We start from the raw sequence: 23,565 nt of genomic DNA on the forward strand, positions 1-23,565 counted from the left end.
AAAGTGCAAAGAAAAATCCATGCAGCAACTCTTCTCAGACGTTGGCCCACAGGGACAGGCAGGACAGGACACTCACCCCGCTTCCGACCCAGGGGCAGCTTGGAGGGAAACCCCAAAAAGCTGCTGGCGGTCTGGCTGGGCTGAGACAGACACCAGAGGCCAGGGAGGCCAAGGTGGCTCGAATCTGCCACCTATAGGGACTACAGAGAAAGGTCCAGAACTTGCGAAGAGGGCCACTTGAATCTGGGTGTGTGTCGGTGTGTCCACGTGTCGTGTCAAGTGTGACTGCGGAGACTGGCCGGAAACCACCACTGGGGGGCTGTGACCTGAACTCGCAGACCTCAGTGGGCTGGGGGTCATTTTCGTTACCACCAGCTAAGTGAACAGACCTCAGTGACACCCGGGTCCCTCCGTCCTCCCAGCCTGCCACCAGCGCCTCCCATGGGCTGAACAGGAGCCGGGAGGGCCCTGTGGCCACAGCGGGGCACAGAGGGGCCTGCGGGCAGGGTCGGTGACTCGCCAGCAGGCTTCCCTCCCTCCTGTGCTGGAGGGACAGCTGAAAGACAGTTTCTGCCATCCGGTAACGCGGAAGTTTAAAACGTGAAAAAGGCTCCGAAGTACGTGACAGGAAACCAGGAGGGCGCTCCCGGTGGCCAGGAGGGAGGAAGGGGTTCCGGGGGGCGGGCACAGCAAGGAGCACCAAGGCATGAACGTACCTTCCAAGTCCAGGGACGGGCAGGTGGCTTGCACTGGAGGCGAAGGGTGTCCATGGCTGGGACTGCCACCACGAAGCACCAGAGAACGGCGGTCCGCAGTGCAGGCAGCAAGACAGGAGTGACACGGTGCCGCAGTCCGGGCACCCGGGCGGGCAGCGCAGCAGGATTAGGAAACGGTGCTGTCGTCTGTGGGAAGATAAAAGTCACTGATTCTCTCAGGTGCACCTTTGCGGGCACCAGGAACGAGCTGTCACGGTCCCAGGGAGCAGGGTCCGGGCCACACCTGGGCTTGGAGCTCTCGGCGTGGCAGGGAGACGGGGAGGCCACGCGGTGCAGGTCTGGAGGCCGGGACAGGGCCGGGAAAGGTGCGGGGAGCGCTGACATCTACAAGGACAGCAAGAGCTGCAGGCGCGGGGCTGGCCGGTGGGATGGCAGGGCGCGGGGCGGGGGCATCGCGTGTGACGGGGACACACGCTCCAAGAGGAGTTTACAAATCCCTGTGCTGTGTTTGTGTGAACTTTTCTTCATGAAGTTATGTGAAGGCTGCCATCAAGGAAAAAAGTGAAATTGTTTTTACGTCTCTGTGGTTGGGGAAAAACTGGGTTAAAAGAATTTCCGGAACCCCACAAAGCAATCTTCCGAAAGGAGCTCCAACGCCGGAACGGGGAGCAGCAGGAGTGTGGACGTGACGGGTCCGGCCCCGTGGGCACACGGTCAAGTGTCCTCAGAACCGGACGACCTGACGTTGGGGGCTTCAAGACCAACGTGGACAACCCCACGCACCCTGGCAACTGGCCGGAACCCTGGGAACTAGGGACAGGGTGGCCCAGGGAGAGCTCAGCCTGTTCCAGAAGGCTCGATGGGCCCCGCCAGGACCGAGGAGCAGGAACAAGCACGTTGGAGCGAGAGGTTCCCGGAGACCCCAGGCGTGGCTGCAGGTGGCCGGGACGAGGAGCCATTCGATCCTCCTGCCAAGGAAAACACAGGTGCCACGTTAGATTAGGAAAACATCAGGGCACCCCCCAGGATCCACAGACCAGGACGTGCCGTCGCTGACCAGGCAGGGACGAAAGGGGACTCCGGCCTGGCGCTCGCATTCAGCCGCTCACAGGCCGCTGAGGCCTGGTCCCCGGCGCCCGGGTCCACGGGGCAGGTCACCTCTCCACGAGAACCACCTCACCTGCTTCCTACTCACCCCGTTTCCTCAGGGAGTTGGCAAAGAATTCTCGGACTGCCGAAGACGAGGGGCCGGCTCCTCCGGAGAACAATCAGGAACCCGGACGAAGAGCTGACAGTGGCTCATCTCATAAATGCTCAAAAACACCCTTGGTCGCCCTCAATTAGCGGCGCTCCCTGCTGGTCACAGCCACGTCCCACGTCCCAGCCGCTGCCCATGCGCGGGCCAGGGAAGCAGGCGCGGAGGGCTTGCCGCGTTGCTGTGCCGCTGCGGGACGCTGGCGACTCGACCCTGGAGACTGTCCTTTGATCCACAATAGGGCGCGATGCCCAGTTCCCAGCGCCGGGGTCAGTTCCATCCCCCCAACCGTGCCCTCTGCACCACGTCTGACGTAAACAGCCTGTTCTCTGCAAGTCATCTGCGCTGTTCTGGGCATCTGAAGTTGAACGTGACAGTTTTAGTGACCGTGTCTGAGCCTAATAAATGCTCTGGCATCACAGAAGCCATGAGTTACTGCCTAGTTAGGGCTTCCTGGAACAGCTGGTCTTTCAGACGTTTTCCAGATTAACACATACCTTTTTAATTAAAGAAGAATCGGGTAGAGCCCTTGGAGGGAAAAGATTAAGCCAGAGCTACGGAAGGAAGCCAGGAGACGGGGGTGGTCCACAAAACAAGGGTTGGAATTTCAGAGACAGAAGTCAACACTGTCACCTGCAACAAGAAACTCTGGCAGCCAGAAAATCCTCCAGTGTGTGGGACACCGCACGACCAGACTTTCTGCTTGGGGACCACCACAGAGAGCAGTGCAGCCTCTGAGCCACAGCGACAGCTGCCGCAGAGGGAGGAGAGGAGCCCTGAGAGGCCGAGGCGAGAGGCGGCGCGGTCAGAACGGGCACCGCGGGGCCACTGCGAAACCGCCGACCCTCCTTTCAAGGCCACCTGCCCGGCCCAGCGCGGGGCCCACTCAGCCTCACTGCGTCCCTGTGTGTTCCCCGCCCACGGCTGCCACAGGCTGAGCGAGCGGGACCCAGGGGACCCATCCTGGCTTCTCGCTGACCCAGCCTCCTGCCGCTCAGCGCGCTGCCAGGCCTGGGGCCCCTGGGCACACTGACGCCACCGCCGCGGGGCGGCGCTGCGGACTCCCGGCTAGATTTCATCTAATTCGGGTGTGAGAGGAGCTCACAGAAACTCAAGGCACCTTTATAGATGTAAAATATTTTATTTGTAAATGGTGATCTTCTAAATCTGTGTCCACAAATTCCAAAACCCATAACACTCTGTATACTTCAAAAAATTCAATTTTTGCCAACATTAGATACTATTATACAGAACAGAAAACAACAAAAACCCGGTAGGACAAATACTGGTAGGATGTCAGAATATTGTACAAGAGAAGAAAAATATTCAAGAAACAAATTTCATACAGCTATTTATCAAGAGAAAAATATATACAATTGATTTATTCTGTAAGATAAAAATACATCATGCCATATACATTACGAGTCCAGAACTGCATCACTGAATATGCCAACAGTTTACAGTCCACCGAATTGTGCACACAAAACTTCATTTATACTTAGCCTGTGAAGTGTCAGTACCAGAATTTTTAAGTACAAAATAAAAAGCTAACCTGGTTCAAAATGCTGATTACGTTTCTACAAGCAAACACAAAACAGTGTGTTTTCTTATTAAAGAAATGTAAACAAACAGTTCATACAAACACGTTTTAAAATTACATCTTCCAAAAACCCTATTGCCGGAGTCCTGCAGCTGCAAGCATAATCACATCTCTTTTTTTTCTTTTTCAAATTTTTGTGTTAAATAGAAGGCTAAAGAGTTAGATTTAAGTTCCTGCTACATGATCCTATGTTTACATGATTCTTTGTGGCCTGAAACAAAGTTCTAATCAAAACTACTTCTGCTGAAGAAAAAATTCAGCCTCCATGTGGGTGTATTTTTAAGCAGTTATTCACAGTTATCACAAATCGTAAGCACAGAAAACCTGACTGAAGAAGTAGGGATGCAACAATATAATATGAAAAAATTAGTTTAAATTACCAAAACAGCTATAAAAGTTGTAGCCATAGCATACACTCTGTTCTGTCAGAAGTAAGGTGTATAAAACAATTAAGTACTAATAGATCATAGTTTCAAAAAACCCCAAAGACTTTAGGCTGAAATTTTGGTTATTATATAATTATAATGGCGTATTTTATAACACAAAATTATATTGTGACATCCCGAGGAGCATTGTATAAGCACCCGAGCTGCTGCAGAGCCTGGTAGCATTTGGTCAATAACTATTTTTATACTGTATTTTTTCTCAAAATATTTACATATTTGTACAAAGTAACAGGGTTTGTTAGTTCTGCAGGTAACAGCAGCAGCTTGGCTTTCTTCTAACTTTTATTTAAAAATAGCTTCATTCACTTATTCAATAATAAATACAAAAAGTTTCTCTTATTTTACAGAAATCAAAAACTACAATAAACTGACTCATGGAATCAAGTATTTAAATGTATTTTAGTGCAAGTTATTATCCCTTAGCTCTATCCCTAAGGAAGTCATTTCAGTACATTCCTTGTTCAGTGGTGTCTACTTTATTTAAAAACATCTTAAGTTAGAGGGCCTGCCCCTTTCACTAAGGCGTGGCCAGCACTCTGCGTCCCGCTGGTGATTCTAGTCTTACATTCATAGGAAGGCCCCTGCCCCGGGGCAGGGCAGCCATCGGCTCTTTGCCCCAGTAAAAGTTTCTCCTTAGTGAGACTAAAAAAACAAAACAAAACAAAACCCACCCACAAGGAAAAAAAAAAAAAAGAACGAAAGAAAGAAGAAGAAAAGAAAAAGAAAAAAAGCAAAAGTGCTGGACCATTCTGTAATTCTGCTCCGCCTCAGCCACTTCAGGAACGCCGCCTCGTCAGCTTTCTCCTGGTGCTGCTTTAGCCTAAAGCACTGAGGAAATCAGAACTCCCAGAAGCTATTTTTCAAAAAAGTCATAAAAGAGAAAACAAAAACATCTTTCTGTCTGCAAAATTCCAATGGTGTGTTGAATCGTCTCTTCCAAGGGACAAGCCGCCCGCTCAGGTAGCAAGGAATGCATCTCAGTTCATCCACTTCCGGCAGTTCACAGCTCCACAGTGACACGGAATCTTGTGCTGGTCATCTTCAAAGTCAAACTTATAGTCATAGCAGAGCTGCCCACGGCAAAGACACAGGGTAAGACGGGACAGGAAGGGGAGGCAATAAATGAAGGAGCGTCTGCCTACATCTCCCTAGCATTTCAAAACCAGCAAACAAAACAGACATAAATCAAAGGAATACCTGACTTTTTGAGGTTCCAATGGAACCCTGGGGAGGAACCTCCAGAAGTAAGGCAACCACAGCACTGTGCTTGGACAGGAACAGGACAGGCTGTTTTTTTTTTTTCTTTTGATACAGAGTCTCGCTCTGTCGCCCAGGCTAGAGTGCCGCGGTGTCAGCCTCGCTCACAGCAACCTCAGTGATCCTCCTGCCTCAGCCTCCTGAGTAGCTGGGACCACAAGGGTGTGCCACCACACCCGGCTAATTCTTTTTCCTATTTTGAGTCACCTGGCTGATTTTTTTGTTTTAGTAGAGACGGGGGTCTCGCTCTTGCTCAGGCTGGTCTCAAACTCCTGAGCTCAAGCGATCCTCCCGCCTCGGCCTCCCAGAGTGCTAGGATAACAGGCGTGAGCCACCGCGCCCGGCCAGAGAGAGGCAACATTTTTAAGCTGAGCCAGATTTGAGAAAGGGTGGCCTGGCTGGAGAAAGCCGCATCTCTGTGATGTCTCACAGCGCTGTCCATACCCTACAAGTGGGTGGAAAGGACACTCTGGGTGGGAAGAGGTCCTACAGTCCCCAAACCCCAGAAAGCTTCCAGCTCCCCTGCCGTGCGGAGTGGGGCGTGCACGTTTGGGCAGAGGAACTCCCCTTGCCTGCAAAACGCTGGCGTCTTTCCTCACTTAAGGATCGGTGACAGACGTCTCTCCCTAGGGGTTACCCGGTTGCTAGTGACACCTCAGCCCGCCCCTGCCGGCACGGCAGATGGGAGATTCCCACAGCACAAGCTCCCGCAACTCCGAATCATCCTATGGCTCCCACCCGAGATCCTGGCACTGCAAAATGAAAGTGAGGACCAATAATCTCTAGGGTCACTTCTCATTCAAATATTCTAGAACACTATTTAGAAAGACTTTCTACACAGAAAAAAACCAATATTTACTAAGTAGCTATTCTTAGCAATGATACCTTTTATTAGGCATTTGCTGAGTTCTTACAGGAGCTTTGCAAGGAAATTATTTTCTCCCTTGTGCAGAAAATACAACAGAGCCCCAGCGAGGTCACGGCTCACTCCAGCAGGAAGGGGCAGCGGGCCTGGGCACGGCGGGGTCTGCTGCAGCCGCCGAGTCGCGCCCTGTCACCCGGCACCAGGCTGGGCTTCGCGCGTGCCGTCCTGCTACACGTGCACGGGCCTTGGGTCTAGTCAGACCCTTACTCTTGGTTAAAGAAGGAGATTTCAAAAAGGTGACCAAAAATTCTGGCATAATCCCACCGCTCGGTTCACGAGAGGGCTCGGGGCGCCAACAAGACGTGGGGGTCCCTCACCCCGGGGGCGGGTCCCCCAGACACCAGCTTGCTCCATCAGAGCTTTCGCAGCGAACAACAGCTGCAGAACCGGGGCACCTGGTCTGAGGTGCTCATCACGTTTGTGAAAGACCACGGTGAGAAATGTAAATAAGGCAATTAAGACTAATAATAATCCATCACCCAGAAATGGAGAGAGAACAGTAAAATGAAAAAAAAAAAAAAAAGGACAAAAGAGTAATAATTTTAACAGGTGAAACGCTGCGCTGAAGTCATCTCGTGAGACCAAGTTCAGCATTCAGCAGTTTGAAGAATAACGAAACCAAACACTTAAACTCTTTGGAACCTGCTGGCGTGAAACTGTGGGCTCGTGCGGACGCGCGGTGTGGGTGCGAGTGATCTGCAGCCACCCGGCTCCCCAGGGTGGCTGCCGCGGCCGACGGCGCGACCGCAGAGCCAGGAAGCTGCAGGGACGCCCGCGGCGGCCATCCCAGGATGCTCTCCAACCATCGGTTCAGTGACAGGCACAATCTTTAAATAAGCGGCGCTGTCAAAGTGTGTCCAGGTTAAGGGATAATAAACGATCCTAAGACATATAAAAATGGTGCCATGGAGGGCATGGGGACGCCGAACCTGCGAGCAGAAGATGGGGGGCGGGGGACGGTGACGCAAACGCAGAGCTGCCGCGTGGAAGGCGGTGGCGCCTGGACGCACGAGGGTGAACTGGGACAGGGTGGCAAATCTGACCTACCACACGGAGAATTCTTACAGCAAGAAAAAACTGGAAAAGAACTGAGCAAGTTACCTGTGTAAAGGTGTGAACCGCCACACACGCAACACACGAACCACATGGCAGACACAACTCCTTACACTCCTACCTCTTCTCCCTTCTGGATTCTCCGATTGGAGCTGATGATAATTTTGTGTCCTCTCTCAAAAGTCACCACTTCGGCCACACAATTGGGTGCACATGAATGGTTGATGTACCTGCAAGCCACCAAGGCGGGTAATTATAAAACAACTCGAGGAAGAAGCTTTTTTTTTTTTTTTTTTTGAGACAGAGTCTCACTCTGTTGCCCAGGCTAGAGTGAGTGCCGTGGCGTCAGCCTAGCTCACAGCAACCTCAAACTCCTGGGCTCAAGCGATCCTCCTGCCTCAGCCTCCCGAGTAGCTGGGACTACAGACAGGCATGCGCCACCATGCCCGGCTAATTTTTTCTATATATATTTTTAGCTGTCCATATAATTTCTTTCTATTTTTAGTAGAGGTGGGGTCTCGCTCTTGCTCAGGCTGGTCTCGAACTCCTGAGCTCAAACGATCCGCCCACCTCGGCCTCCCAGAGTGCTAGGATTACAGGCGTGAGCCACCGCGCCCGGCCGAGGAAGAAGCTTTTAAAACTTTCAACTTCATGGGGAAAACTCTTTGCTAACGACATTTCTATTTGCCTGTTAATAGAACAGGTACAAATACAAACTTTAAATAAAAATTCTTCCAGAACTCTTCCCTCCACAGGCACTGACCCCCGAGCAAGAGGACCCCACGCTGCCATGCGCCTTTCTGTCTCACCTCGCAGGCCCCCCTGTGAGCGTGGCGTCGATCACGTGGTCGTTGTCCATGCGGAACATGTACACGCCGCGGTTCTGGAAGAGAAGGCAGCAGGCCTGGGTGAGCGCCCGGGGCTCCCGGCGTGTCTGTGTCCACACCAGGAGAACTGAGTCCAAACAAGAGCACCCTGAGCACCCTCGCAGCGGACGTCCTGCTGACCGCACTCGGGTGACAGTGACACGGAATCAGCAAGCTTTTGTCAAGCCAAGCTCATTAATCTGTAGTTGCATCTATGCACCTAACACCAACTGAAAAAGATAAAACTGATGGAAAGAGAAAAGAGAAAAATACAGTTCCACGCAGACAGGGCTCGTGGTCAGCACTGGAGGCCTCGCACCTTCGGCTGTGTGTGTCAGGGCGTCGGGTCAGCGCGGGAGCAGGGAGAGGACGGCAGGTCACCGGGACCAGACACCTACCTGGGACTCATAAAGCTTCTCCTTTCTGTTTGCTACTTCATTTCGAATGATAGTTCCGATATATTCAATGACCATGGTGTGCTTCTCAATGTCTCTAGCAGCATACAGGCCCAGCCCCTGCAATTAAAAAACAAAAACAAAAACAACAAAAAACCGTGGTTACATACTTCAATTTATCTGACAAATCTGCTTTCTTTTTTCCATTACAAGGTGTTACCCTTGGGTCTTACCAGAAGCAATACTTAAGGTATTACCTCAACTTAAATTTTTTTTTTTATTGAATATGATGTTTTCTGAAATTTAAAAATTTAACAATCTTACCACTTAAAACTATGCCATCACTACCTTATTGCTATGTCTGTTTTATACTCAATTCTTAGGGTATATCTATAAAGTAATTCTGCTGATTAGCTATTCAAATTTTCTATTATGCTATGTTATCTTCCACATAACACTGAATTCCCACCAACTAAATAAGCTAATGACTTATGGTATTTATTTTATTCTAATACTATTTCAAACATATCAATCTATTTTTTTCAAGTAGAGTTTCAGGGAATTTTGGGGCGGATGACAAAAATATAAAAGTGGTAACACCTAGTACAAATGAGAAGACAAGAAAATAGCCTCATACACTGCAGGAAGAAATGTGCACTTATGGCTTTTTTAAAAGAAAACCAGCAATATCTACTAAAATGAAAATTACATAGACCTTTACACAGAAGTTTTACTTTTGGGACTATACCCCATAAGGATGAAACTATCAATACACGAGAATATGAGATATTGATAGCAACACAGGCAATGTGCCACCATGCCTAGTGGCAGTAAATTCAATACAATAGAAATAGGGCCAATTATAAGGAATTATTAATACTATAACCAGGTTTCAGATTTGCCTCTGAATTTCCTAGGAGCCGGGCAAAGAGGAGAAACAGGAAAGGTTACTTTGCTAACAAGGAAGTTGGAAACAAATGAAGTTCTTAGGGAAGGCAAATTTTTTTCCCCCTAATACAAAAGTCTGAGGCTGGGAAAGAAACGAGAATTTGAATTGGCTGAAACACTGACGTAGCTCACTGTCCGTGCAAGTGGCCAGATAAATCACGTACTCAGCGCACTGTGTCTAGTTTACAGCACTGCAGATTCTGGAAAAACAACATGATTGAAAAAATATGGATACTTTCCATACATGTTTGTATTTTCTTGTCCCAGTTTGGTGTTCTGCATTCAGTTCTGACCAGAGGGCAGCAGTGCAGCAGAGAAGCAGAGGAGGAGGATCGGGTGCCGCCTGGGGAAGCCCCAGACACGGTCCTCAGGGAGCACCACGCGGCGCACACGGTGGGGAGCACCACGCGGCGCACACGGTGGGGAGCACCGGCACCCACGTGAGAGACGTTAGCAAGTAAACCGACTGACCTTCTGCAAAAACCTATGCAGTTTATCTGTTCAATTCCAGATACGACTCAGAAGTGAATGAACCAGGACACACACAAAGAGTGTGTATGGAGATTAATATAGTTTGGTTTAAGGACAGACAAGAATATCGATGGAAAGTAATAGATTCCAAACAGATGCAAATGGATCCCTGTGCACATGAAAATATATTGTAGTAACAGTGGTATTAAAATTCAGTTTCATATGGATGGGTTATTTACTAAATGGTGCTTCAACACCGGTTATCCAATGGAAGAAAATTAAATTGTCTTAACAAAATTTCTGTAAATGTAAATTGACTTGCTTATGTATGTATACCGAAGAGTATACATACATAATCTATGGTCCTGACTAATACTAGAAGCTATAGAAAATTATACATTTTTATTTATATAAACATTAAAACTTTTGGAAGAAAAAAGATACCATACTTACGGGTAGGCAAAGGGTGTTTTGTAGGGAAAAATGTCCAATAGTGCCAGTTGTTACAAATTGAAAAATGGACAAAGGATATGAATAGGAAATTCCCAGGAAAGCAAATGCAAGTGCTAAACATGAAAAGCTGCCCGTTCACCAGTAGTTAGAAATTTCAATTAAGGTAACAGTATCAGTCTATACTTATCAGAATGACAAAAATATAAAAGTGGTAACACCTAGTACAAAGGAGAAGACAAGAAAACAGCCTCAGACACTGTAGGAAGAAATGTGCACTTATAGCTTTTTTAAAAGAAAACCAGCAATATCTACTAAAATGAAAATTACATACACCTTTACACAGAAGTTTTACTTTTGGGACTATACCCCATAAGGATGAAACTATCAATACACGAGAATATAAGATATTGATAGCAACACTGTTTGGCTTGGGAAAAATTGTAAAGAAATACACATCAGGCCGGGCGCGGTGGCTCACGCCTGTAATTCTAGCACTCTGGGAGGCCGAGGTGGGTGGATCGTTTGAGCTCAGGAGTTCGAGACCAGCCTGAGCAAGAGCGAGACCCCATCTCTACTAAAAATAGAAAGAAATTATATGGACAGCTAAAAATATATATAGAAAAAATTAGCCGGGCATGGTGGTGCATGCCTGTAGTCCCAGCTACTCGGGAGGCTGAGGCAGCAGGATCGCTTGAGCTCAGGAGTTTGAGGTTGCTGTGAGCTAGGCTGACGCCACGGCACTCACTCTAGCCTGGGCAACAGAGTGAGACTCTGTCTCAAAAAAAAAAAAAAAAAAAAAAAAAAAAAGAAATACACATCAGTGGTCGAATGGTTTAATTACAGTTCATCAACTTCATGGAACATCACATGGCCATTAAAGAGAATGACCTCTGAGTTCATCTATAGCACATTTGAGTATTAATGAGAAAAGGAAGACGGAGAAAAATGTATGCAACATGATTCGTTTTTTATGTGTACATAGATGTGTATGTATTTCTAAGATAACAGCATGGAAAAATACAGGGTATGCACTAGATCACTAACATGATCCCCTGGTGAGCAGGAGGAGGCTGGTAGAATGAGAGGAGAAAAGAGACAAAACCCCAAAACTCTCAAAAATGATTCAGGTTAATGACGACAAAAAGGTGATGGGTAAGATTACACTAAAATCACAGTAACAGAACATTCCTCAAAACAAGAATGGGTACAAGAGTGAATGAACTATTTCAAAACATTTAAAATGGAAAAGAGGGGAGGACAGAGATGGACACAGAGGGGCAGCAGCAGAGAGAAGGGAAAGATACCGTATTCATAACGTAAAAACAAGATTTCCAACAAAAAGATCAAGAGCAGAAAGAGCTCTTAGCTGATTTTTAAAAAATGCATAAGACAGATTAGCAGACAAAGTAGAGGAAGTCTCAGACAGAGCAAAGAGAACAGGAAACCAAAAACAAAGGGCATAGGAAAGAAGTATTGGCAGAAGACAGAAATCCTTCTCTGGAGTCCGTAAGAATCACCCGCCCCAAACCTTCAAAACCTGCTCCCAGCTGCTGCTGCTGCCAGTCTGGGGTCCACACTGAGATCCCAAATCTCAGGGATCCAGTATCTGTCTATAGGTGCAAAAAGAAAACAGAGAAGGAACTTGCAAAAGAATGAATACAAGAAACATTTCTCAGACTGAAGTACACAACGGTCCAGACCAAAAGGCTCATCAGGCGAGGACCACGGCACATAAAAAAGACCCTAATCGGGCATGTTTTTGTGCACTGTCCAAATATCAAGAATAAAGAGAAGTCCCTACAAACTTCTAGGGGAAAGTGACAGGGTTGTGACAAAAAGGAACAAGAATCTGAATGAGTGAGACAATGGAATGCTGGCTGACCCAATTTATATTTTAAAGAGAACTCACTGGCTTCTAAGTAGGAACTGGATGAGAGGACACAGCCAGGTCTGCAGTGGTGTAGACGAGTGAGATGTGGGTTAAAGCAGGGCTGAGAGCCTGAGAGTGGACCTGATAGAACTTTAAGAACAAAGACCACCAGAACTTGATGCTGCTGTGGATTTGGGGACACGGAGGCCAGTGTAAGCAACAGTGGCACCACTCAGTTGCGTAAGGCACCTGAAGGATGAGCAGGACTGGAGCAGTTGCAAAGTGGGAGCTTCCTAACTGCATTCTGGGGCACCCAAGGAGAAACGTGGAACAGGCAGTTGGAGGTGGAGGTCTGCAGCGCAGCAGTGTGAACTGCAGATGTAAATCGCAGTGCTCAGACTACAGGTGGCATGCCTGTAAGACAGCCCACGGTCTACGAAACATGTGTAATTCACTTCGTGAAAAGATGGCTTACAAAAGATAAGGTACCCTCCAAAACTGGAGTACCTTCTGAAAATATTTTCACTTATATTTTTCACAAGTGCTTGAAACAGTTCTCCACAAATCCAGTGAGTGCAAAATTCAATGCTACCTACTTCTCAAGAGCTCTCGAGATGCAGAAATATGGATTCCAAAGGTCAGCGTTCCATTTGGAGAATTCAACCGCCATGCTCCAAGACTACACACTGAATTACTAGTGTTACAAACTGACAAGACTTGATACGATTTCAAAAACACAATATTATCCCTGTGGCCACGTGAAATCATTTTTCACATACTGGACCATCAACATCTTCAGATTTCCAGATTCCACCCCATCCTCTTCCTCAACACAAAGTATTTCTTCACCTGAATCCGAGACCGGGCCAGATACACATTGGATTTCCATTCGGTCTTCATTTTCCGGTACTGTGACGACTTGGAGTGGACAAACTGTTTGCTGTAAGGTGCGTTCAGTTCCCCAGTGACTGTGCTCTGAAATGACTTTGAGGTGCTGGTGCTGTTCAGGGTGTGAGGCCTGCAGACAGTGGCATATCGACAGGAAAAAACAAAAGAAAAACTGAAGATACCTCTGAATAATGCCCAAAGCCAGGTGGATTCAAGTTCTCACTGACAGCAACATACATGGAAAGCCGCCTAGCAGGACACACGGCGAGCTCTCTGATGTAGCTGGACACATACGCAGCCAGACAGCAGGGTTTGTAAGCAGCAGACAAATCAAGCACAAAAACCACTACACGCCCGGAAACCCTGGGCTGTACCATGTGAAGTTAAACAGAATACCTTAACACAAACCTCTTGACATGGGCACTCATTTTAGGTTCAGAACGGGCACAACCTGTGGGGTTAACGGCAAGTGGCAGTTCCATGAGAGGATTCCGGCCATATCGGAAGGTATAGTTTTCACATGCCTCAACCCCAGGTAGCTGAAAAGAAGCAAAATAGACAAACAGTTAACCTATATCATCAAGACTACAGATAATCTTGAGCTGGTCAAAGGATGGCCCACAATAAAAATAACGTGTAGGCCAGGCGTGGTGGCTCACACCTGTAAACCTAGCGCTCTGGGAGTCCAAGGCAGGAGGATCAATTGAGGCCAGGAGTTCAAGACCAGCCTGAGCAACACAGTGAGATCCTGTCTCTACAAAAAGCAGAAAAATTAGCTGGGCATCATGGTGCACGCCTGGCAGCACCTATAGTCCCAGCTTCTTGGGAGGCTGAGGCAGGAGGATCGCTTGAGCCCAGGAGTTTGAAGTTGCTGTGAGCTATGATGACACCACTGCACTCTAGCCAGGGCAACAAAGCAAGACTCTGTCTCAAAACAAAACAAAACAAAAAAACAGTTAAAAATCATTTCTTTGGTGGGTGCACTTTCCTGATCATCTCTCACTTCTTGCAATTTGATATGATGAGGTCATCACTTTCCATGTCCCAGGAGCACAGAACACAGGTAGTAACCTCAGGTTTACTCACAAAATAACTTATGTATTAAAGGTCTTTTCTAGAGTATCTTTCTTGTGACTTTGAATACATTCTTAAATGATATGTATCTTTTATGACTATATTTCTTTCCTGGCTATTCCAAAGAAAGCAGGCTTATATCTTGGTGGCTTTTGGGGTTTCCTCTGCTTCTCCAAAAAACAAAAACAAAAAAAAATAAACAAAGCACACATCAACGATGCTATTCTTGAAAACAAAATCTTATAATCACAATTTTCCAAAGGTATTGTGTAGATATGTTTCAGTTAGACTCACTGCCAAACATATTTTAAGCAAAGAGCTGTCAGAGAAGACATCATGCGTGCTGCTGGGCTGGGCCTGTAATCCCAGCACTTTGGGAGGCCAAGGCAGGAGGACTGCTGTGAGACCAGCCTAGGCAACACTGCAAAACCTCTGTCTCTACCAAAAATTTTAAAAATGTGCTGGGTGCGATGGACGTACCTGCAGTCCTACCTACTCGGGAGGCTGAGGCAGGGAGATAACGTGAGCCCAGGAGTTTGAGGCTGCAGTGAGCTATGATTAGGTGACAGGGCAAGACCTTATCTCTTAAAAAAAATAAAAATAAAAATAATTAAAATTAATTAAAAAAAAGGGCCACTGCAATCCACTGCCCTCTGGTGACTAAGCCTAAGAAGAGGGCAGGAGAGTGGCCATAAACACTGAAGTGTCAGGAAATGGGCACAGTAACATTCTGAGGTGTGCGAGAGCTCAGCCAAGGGGAGGAGGATGCCTACCCCACCCAGCACAACCGCAGGCTGCGCCAGGCTGCTGTGCTTCACCCTGGTTTGCCTCCGGCCTTGAGGAGAGCCCGAGTTTGTTAACTATCTCACTGAGGGTGTATTTACATGTCCTGGTCTCCCGGTCAATCACCAATGCCACGTTCTTTAAGAGGAACGGGGCAAAGTCACTTTCTGAAGATTATCACGAACATCACAGCATGTGTCCATGGTCACACGGAAGGAGGAAAGCAGTTCCAACTCAGAGCCCAGCCGAGACACTCACCGATTCAGCTATCCGTGCCACGGCAGACACAGTCAAGCCGAACAGATCTTCTCCTTTTAAATACGCCGGAAAAAGCTGCAGCATTTCAGATTTTTTTCTCACACATGCTACAGGCTCCAAAATTTTATCCCAAACACCTACAGATGGACAAAAAAGTGATTTTTATAGCTAACAGAATAGAGTATAAAAACAAGAGTAAATGAAGAATAACCAAAGATTAACTAATTTCCAAATAAAATCTGTTGGGTAATAATCTAACTTGTTTATTAAATGAAAGCTATTTTAAAGACCTTATGCAATTTTGGGGAAACTAATGTTACATTAAGGACATTAAGCAATAAAAGTTTTTAAAAAGTTTAATATAACTGAAATTCACACAAGTAGTTAATTCACTTTCATACTGGCTATATAACATACTAGATTTTAAAATGATTAGTCCAACTAGCAATATCTGAGATATGTTCCTTTCCCCTCAGATTTAAATTAAAATGTTAAATTAATATTTTCTTTGGAATTATCATTAGAGCATTTTCATACCTTTTTTTCCAAACCGCTCAACTTTAAAAAAGCCAACTCCCTAGTGCTTTCTACATCAATAAAAGGCCAATCCAGACTTCATGCCTAGGTCCAAAGTGAGTGTCTAACTTCCACCTCTGAACTTACGTAACACCTGATGCTCCTGAGACTAGAGCGTACACAATATGCTTTATATACGATTCCTGCTTTTTAGAAACTGCCATTAAGAAGAAGGTCTTCAATGTAAACGACAGGCCACCTTTATCTACAAATCATTCTCAGATTTATTGTATCAACTCTTATGTTCAAACATATAGTGACTATGAAAGTATTTAGAAAATTGTATAGCAAAGAGAGCAAGGTGCGGTAACACAAAGAGGTTAAGACTTACACCTGCAAATGAAAAACCCACGAGTCCAATCTGTTGTTATAAACATGAAACGAACATGAGAGAAAACGTGGCGATACTGACATGAGACATTCTTTGGCCTGACAGCATTACTAGCTCTGCAGAGCACATCAAGAGCAGAGGTTACCTTTAGGTGAAGTGTCACTTAAGACCAGGTCTTCGTGGCCTTGCTCCACAATCCTGATAACGAACACCGGGCGCCCGTCTTTCTCCTCGATGGAGCACAGGTAGCGGCAGCGCCTGTTGGCGTAGCGAGTGCTCCAGTACAGCCGGCTGGCTTCATAGCCCACGGGGAAGAGCGCTTTAGGAGAGTGGAATGCCTGCATCTGTTGTGGAAGCAGCTGACCAATTGTATGGAAGATGAGGCTTCCAACACGAAAGGTGTGGTCCCGTTCTCCTCGCTGCACGATGCTAGCAATTTGTCGTACCTCATCCCGCTGGACGTAGACCCTCCTAAAGACTGCAAAGTAACTTAATTCTTGCTCATGAATTCCCTTTGGTTTGTGCATGGGGCAAAGCATAGTTTTGTCCTTAAAAAACATGCATTGTGCTTTAATGGCGCAAGTAAAGTGATAAATGTTGGTGCATCGAAATCTGTGACAGCCACTGGTGGCACCTGTCTTGTGACAGAAGACACATTTCATCTGTAGGCCTCTCCTCAGTGCTAGCTCCACATTTATTAAGGCACCAGCCTGAGTCTCGTAGACTTCCGTGGACCACAGAGCACAATTCAAGTGCACCCACAGGTCCAAATCAAGGTTGAGCAGCCTTGCTGGTCCATCTGTCAATCCATCACCTTCTTCGTGACAAAAGCAGCATTTCCGATAGTCTTTGGGCACAGGATCAGGTTTAAGGGAAGTGCCCAATTTCTTTAGAAATTCATCTATTTCATCCTCACAAGGTGGTTTAAATGTCCCCTTGGGGATTACAATATGAATGCTCCATTTCTTCCATTTCATTCCTCTCCACTTTTTATTTAACGGCCTACAATCTTCAAACCCACCATGGACGGTTCTTAGCCGAGGCTTTAACTTGACCGTTACCTTGAGCTCATCTGGCTTGGCCTCCACTTTGGCCGCTTCGAAAGCAGGAGGGAACGCGATGGGCGGCGACGCGGGGGGAGAAGCCTTCTCCTGGAGCTGTGGGAGACAGTGCACATCCAAAGTGGAGATGTTGTTACTGTACTGATGAAACGCTCTGGAAGGCGTCTCTCTCATAGGGGGCTGTGGCAACGAGGGAGTGGACTCCTGGGCAGTAACAAGAAAACCACAGAAAAGAAAAATAATTCACAAGCTCTGCAAACAGTTCTTGCTGAAACAAGCAGCCGAGCAACATGGTGTAAGAGGGTGCGTGGCTGGAGGGAAGAGGCAGGCCAGGACGAGCGGTGCGCGTTCGCGCTGGGCAGCGATGCTGAGCACCTGGGCGTCAGGGGCAGGCGGCTGCAGGAGCCACACGCCTGTGCGTCCTTGCCATGCCTTCTGTACAAAGCCATAACCCTGGAGAAGACGCTGCTCTTAAACCTTCTCGGATACCTCCTTTCTAAATCTATTAAGCTCTGGGGGAGGGCGTGGGAATCAATGCTGTCATAAGAACTAGCTAATTTAATTTGTTCAGTGGAATAGTGTTTTTTGTTCAACCAAATACGAATGTGGCAATGCCATCTCCTGCGAGTCCACCTCCACTCTCTGAGATGCTTGTCTGTTCAGCTCAGGCTCAACCAACTGGCGTAAACATCAGAGAAGGGGAAGGAGGCCCCGTCCACAAACAAACCATACTGGCTTTTTCCTGAGGCTCCACAGCTCTGATCCAGCTACTGAAACAATTACACGCTGACAAACTATCCGGTGAAAAAACAATTCCTTCTATTATTTAGGCCGATATATTTTTATTTAAAGTCTAAATTTTATCTGTCATATAGCTTGGACTGTATTGCAGGTATACTAGAGACGACTGCCTGTTAAAAAAGACTCTCCAGAACATCCTTCTGTGAAAGATACACTGGAGCAGCCACCTGGAGGAATGACTGCCACCATTACTGACTGCCACCATTACTGATGACCATAGAGGAAAAAAGCTTCCTGCAACACAAATGATTAAAAATATATCATTGGTATCAACTACACATTTAGATACACTTGAACTATACAAATCAAGTAAAGCAGACCTTTTCCATAACGGTCTGTCTCTGGTGAGGTTTTCTCTCAAAACTGAGATAAGATCAACAAAAGCAATTTTTAAATGTTAATTAATATATCTGTACCTGAATTAGTAAAACTAAAGATTTTAGTACCAATGTTCTATTTAATTCTGAACATTTAAAATGTAATTTAGTCTGCCTACTTCTGTCAAGAGCGACACAGATCAAGACTGTTGGAAGCTCACTTTCTCCACGTGATTAGCATCTGCTGAGGATCTTGCGACACAAAGAGCTCCATGAAGGCAGGGGACATATCCGTTTTATTCATTAACATATACCCAGAACACAGAAATCACTCATACATTATTGATTAGTTGAGATTATCCTAATTTTACCTTGCTTTCTGAGTTTTTTGCTTGTGCAGTTGATGAATAAAGAATAAAGCAGTTATTACTACAAAAAACAACGTCCTTTTCCACTCTCCTGGAATTTTCTCGGAAATCCTGAAAAGCAAAAAGAAATGTGTGGGGATCTCAAAATTTAATAAAAACAGAATCTATGCACTGATTTTTATGTTTGTTCAAAAGTGAGAGTGGTTCTCTATCTTAAAAATATAATAAAAAAGGTAACTATGTCCCAGTATTTAGCATATAATAATGCAGCCATAGAGAAAATAAATGTACAAAACCAAACTATACTGTCCATATTTCACTCTATTTTAAAATATGCGGCCCTCATACTATTCAGATTAACAGCTTGCTGGAGCTATTTGGTGTTAAGCCCAAACACATCTAATATATGCTCATCTACTGGCAGGAACGTGCCCTATCGTGCCACCACAAATGAAGTCTTCACTGCCAAGGACATTTTTACTGAGGGTAGGAGGTGAGGTCATAGAATAGTAAAGTACCTTGTTTACAAAGGTCAGATCTTTGAATGATTTCCGCACACCGCTTCCAAGAATAACTACTTTACAGTGACAACACCACTGTGGCCTGAGTGCTGCACTTTCTGTAATACCATGACTAGAATCCTTATATCCAGAGAGACCTAAAGGCAATCAACTTTAGTTAGTAATTAAAACTGACCTATGACACAAGGTGGTACATGGTGTAAAATTATGCTACATCAACTTATTATAACATAGTTCATTAATTTATTCTATAATAAAAATCTTATCTTCTAAGTGATGGTTAAAGGGCAGCTATTACATGAGACTGGGGTAGAAATAAAGAAACGTGCCTATTCTCAAAACAACTGGGAAAACAATGCTCATATAACAGAAGAATCTAACAAAACCAAGTCGCCAAGATATATTAATATTCAGTCTAAATGCAAAGGAGTCAAAAGGAAAGAGGGATTACTTTTGTTTAAGAGCTGAGATGATACAAAAACATTTTATGAAAGATAAAGAGGTATGTGTACGAGAGTCTTAAATAAGCATAACTGGGAATGAGAAAGCATGAGGCACACTCAGAGAGTGCCATTTAGGTAGGGTGTGAAGAGAGGAAGGAACAGGAGAAAAGCAAGTGACAGAAGCAACTAGAAGCTAAGAGTTCAAAAATCCAACACAGACTGACTTTCAAAAGGAATTCAAAGATGAGAACTGAGAAGCCACTAAATTCCAGCAGAAGGGTAAGGACAGAAACAGGACTGCAAGGAAACTGGCAAGCAAGAAGACAGCAGGAAGCCGGGCCAGGCTGAGCGCCTGGTGGGGAGGCTGCCACAGAGAGGGCAGGGACACCGCAGCACGGCCGGGCTGAGGACGCTGCTCCCCTTCGCAGAGGCGGCTGGCACAGGCACCTCTGTGGGCAGAGGAAGGAGGGCCCTGGGTGATGGTGCGGAAGTAGAACCAGAGGGAAGCGAGCCTGAGGGCAGAGCGCTCTCACCACATGGTACAAGCACAGTGGGCGGGGTTTGGGGGTCTGTGCAGAAAGCTGGCACACGAGTACTTCCGGGTCAACAGCATGATATAATATACATAGCAAAGCACTAAAGGTCAAATGACACCATAGAAACAGAACACCCACAGATGGTTAACTGACCAAGGATCACACACCAACATGTTACCTGTTACTTACAAAAAACTAAATTGAAATTTTAAAAAGACTAAAGCTTAACTTTTGATTTAAGTATTTGATGTTAACAAAAAGCTTGCTAGCTCACCATTGCTTGTTGGAGGAAATGGTACATTAGGCTGCTTTAGCCGGTACGGGCTCGCTAATTTAGGAGGGTTTGCAGATCCTGGAGGCGGCCCACGAAGAAGTAAATGCTGTCGATACTCCAAACCTGGGTTTACTCTGTGGCTACTGACCAAACCCACAGATGGAACATCTGGAGCGTTACTAACCTCATAGCTGTTAGGAATTCTAACGTGAAGAAGGTCGGAAAACGCAGCCACAACACTGCTGATGTTCTAAAACCAAATGTGAACATTGTGTCACTCACCCAGAAAGCAACGGTAAACCACTGAAGAAATACATACTTAGGATAAATACTATCTTCATAATACATACATTGCAAGAAAAATCCAATGACTTTTATTCAGACTCAAAGTCTCAGGAAAAAAGCATTTTAATGGACCAATATCCGAATAAAGCTTTCATAAACAGAAATCTTTATAGAAGGATTCCAATTAACATTAAATATTTGGGAACACAATAAACTATTTTAGTTACCTTAACATCTGACAGGTATAAAGGACACAACCACAAGCAATAGCTAAACCTTGTCCATTGCAGAGCTGGTCAGAGACCTCACTTCCAGGGGCTTCTCTCCAGCTCTGGCCAAGAGTCTGGCACAATCCGCAAGAACACATAAAGGTCATGCTACTGCTATGCTTTGTTGGTAACCAAAACGTCATGTCAGTGGACTATTAGGTTTGATCTCTAATGAAATGTCTTCATGGAATTCAGAGTTAAAAAAGAGTAAAAATTCCTCAGCAAATGACCAGTGCTGGACAAAAGCAGCTGCTGCCTGAAGAACATTTCCGTCACATGTGCAAAACTTACTGTTGATAAAGTTCTTTCTCGTTGCTTCATTTTCTACAATTATGAAAAGGTTTCTCTCTAAAGAGTTCTCTAAAATATACATCCTTTAAGAAAAAGTGAACTCGAGCTTCCCTTTTATTGTAATTAACGTTTAACTACAATATTCAATGGCAGCCAACATCTATTGTTTCTTGACTTTTTAACAATGGCCATTTTGACTGGAGTAAGATGGTATCTCACTGTGGTTTTAATTTGCATTTCTCTGATAATTAGTGATGTTGAGCATTTTTTCCTAAGTTTGTTAGCCATTTCTATGTCTGAAATGTCTGTAGGTCTGAAACCATCAGTCCTACTCTTAACACTGATCTTTCATCCTTAATCGTCCCCTTGTATGCGTTTCACTGTGAGACACCTGACACAACTTTAAACATGGAGACATATTCTTTAACATTAGAAAGTCACTTCATCGTTTACCTCAGCAGCTGCAGGATGCAGGGTAATTGCTACAGATATGAGACCTGATCTGGGACCATTTGGGGATGAACCGAAAGGTGATGCAAAATATAAAGTGCCTGGCTCACTTTTGATGTCATTCCTTTTTGATTCTGAACCTTAGTAAGTAGGAAAAAAAGAAGAAGAAAAGAGTGTTAATGGCTTTTCAAAATCAAAAGATTTACATTAGTAAATTGGCATACAGTAAAGAAAATAAGAAGGCCAAGTATTTTCCTTACTTTTCCCCGCAGTGCTAGGGAGAATTGGGATGATGGGGGACGGCACTGGCTCCGGGGGCTCCTCTTTGACCAACGACAGGTCCGGGTACCGGCTCACTTCCACCCCGACCACACTCTCAGGAGAGGACGAGGGAACAAAGCTGTCAGGAGTATCTCGATCACCACAGTGATCCTGTATCCTGAAAGATGAATATGCACACACATCAAAGCGTGCAAATCCACCACCGCGGGCTTCTTGCACCAACCCAAATGAATCTGTAGGCACAACAGCAAGGAAACCCGGGCGACAGCAACAAGAGAAGTAGCAAATGAATCAGTTCAACAGGGAATCTCTTGGAAAAAAATTATAAGAAATATGTTTAGCTATAAAATAATTTAAATGGTATGTTTCCTTCTAACAAAAGCTTCAGCATAAAAATTTAAAGACACATCAAGAGGAAGACGTTTAGATTGTAACATAACAGAAAGGATGAACACTAACACCTTTGTAAAAGTCAAGATCACTGAGACTATGAGAATACTCCGGTGGCTTGAAAAGCAAAGAACAGTCTGAGCACATATCCAACAGGCAGTCACACCTGCATACAGCTGGCTGTGAAAACAGCTATCCTGTTGCTGCTGTTTACAGTAGCAACTTGGTCATTGCGGCTTCATGGACCCTTATTTTTCTTAATCGATGAAGAAAAAAAAAAAAAAAAAAACAGAGGCACAGGCGGAGGGCGAGGGAGGAGAGGGAGGAGAGGGGAGAGAAAAAGAAAGGCCTAGTCCCTCCTGTTGAGCCCAAGAGTGAGGTCTCAGGCTAAGTCAGTCAGCACAGCCCCGTGAATCTGCTGTCTCTCAAGCGTCACGCAGAGAGGATGCTGCTGTGCTGGAGGAGACCCAAGAAAGGCTTCCAGACAGAGCCCCGAGAAATCCAGGGGTAGGTAGAGCAGACACCTGCCCCAGGCCATGAAACAGGAACACCTAGGAAGCTGCCTCTCACAGCTGCTGAAGGGGAGTGCTGTGCCCTATTAACAAGTTTTCCAGTAGTTGGATTTCCAGGAGAGGATTTCCAGTAGTGAGGTACAGGAGACAGGAGACCCGGATTCTAAATCTGAACAAATCTTTCTCCTCTTTGGTCCATAGTTTCATTGACAAAACAAGGGACTTAGACTAAGTAAATGTCTCACCAAATACAGGGTAGTTGGGGATTTTCCAAGGAAGAGATAATAAGTGGATGAAGTATGTAAGAACCCCCTGGATTTAATGAGTTGGGTAGTGATTATCTACTAAGGGAACCTGATTCTCCCACTTAGAATCTTGGGGATAAAGAATTGACAAAAAGAGTTTAAAAGACTCCAGACAGAATAGTCCTTAAACTCTCTTCCATGATAGCATTCTCTGGTATCTGCGACTGCTGGTCCTTCACTTTAGACACCTACAAACATCAATAAACCCAATAAATCACATTAGTAGCTTATAAAGGACAATAATCTTTGAAATACTTTGAGTAGAGATTTTCCACTGCCTTAATAACTATTCAAT

At 45.6% G+C, this 23,565-nt stretch overlaps 1 protein-coding gene across 2 annotated transcripts in view; it reads right to left on the reverse strand.

The window, feature by feature from the left end:
* Positions 1–3,067: 3,067 nt before the first annotated feature.
* The window catches only part of KMT2C (lysine methyltransferase 2C), a 252,141-nt gene continuing 231,643 nt past the window's right edge, over positions 3,068–23,565 (reverse strand). Inside the window, exons 48-60 of one of the 2 annotated variants that reach the window (XM_069462185.1) lie at positions 22,042–22,220; positions 21,785–21,921; positions 20,487–20,736; positions 19,231–19,370; positions 18,716–18,823; positions 16,311–17,430; positions 15,259–15,395; positions 13,540–13,682; positions 13,105–13,273; positions 8,517–8,633; positions 8,062–8,135; positions 7,374–7,482; positions 3,068–5,087 (exon numbers count right to left, since the gene is read on the reverse strand). In XM_069462185.1, coding sequence (XP_069318286.1) covers positions 4,995–5,087; positions 7,374–7,482; positions 8,062–8,135; positions 8,517–8,633; positions 13,105–13,273; positions 13,540–13,682; positions 15,259–15,395; positions 16,311–17,430; positions 18,716–18,823; positions 19,231–19,370; positions 20,487–20,736; positions 21,785–21,921; positions 22,042–22,220 — 2,776 coding nt within the window. In that variant the 3' untranslated portion in view covers positions 3,068–4,994. The remainder of the gene's footprint in view (positions 5,088–7,373; positions 7,483–8,061; positions 8,136–8,516; positions 8,634–13,104; positions 13,274–13,539; positions 13,683–15,258; positions 15,396–16,310; positions 17,431–18,715; positions 18,824–19,230; positions 19,371–20,486; positions 20,737–21,784; positions 21,922–22,041; positions 22,221–23,565) is intronic. The other variant, XM_069462184.1, reaches the window with a different exon arrangement.

The sequence above is a fragment of the Eulemur rufifrons genome, chromosome 29, assembly GCF_041146395.1.
Source record: "Eulemur rufifrons isolate Redbay chromosome 29, OSU_ERuf_1, whole genome shotgun sequence".
Lineage (NCBI taxonomy): Eukaryota > Metazoa > Chordata > Mammalia > Primates > Lemuridae > Eulemur > Eulemur rufifrons.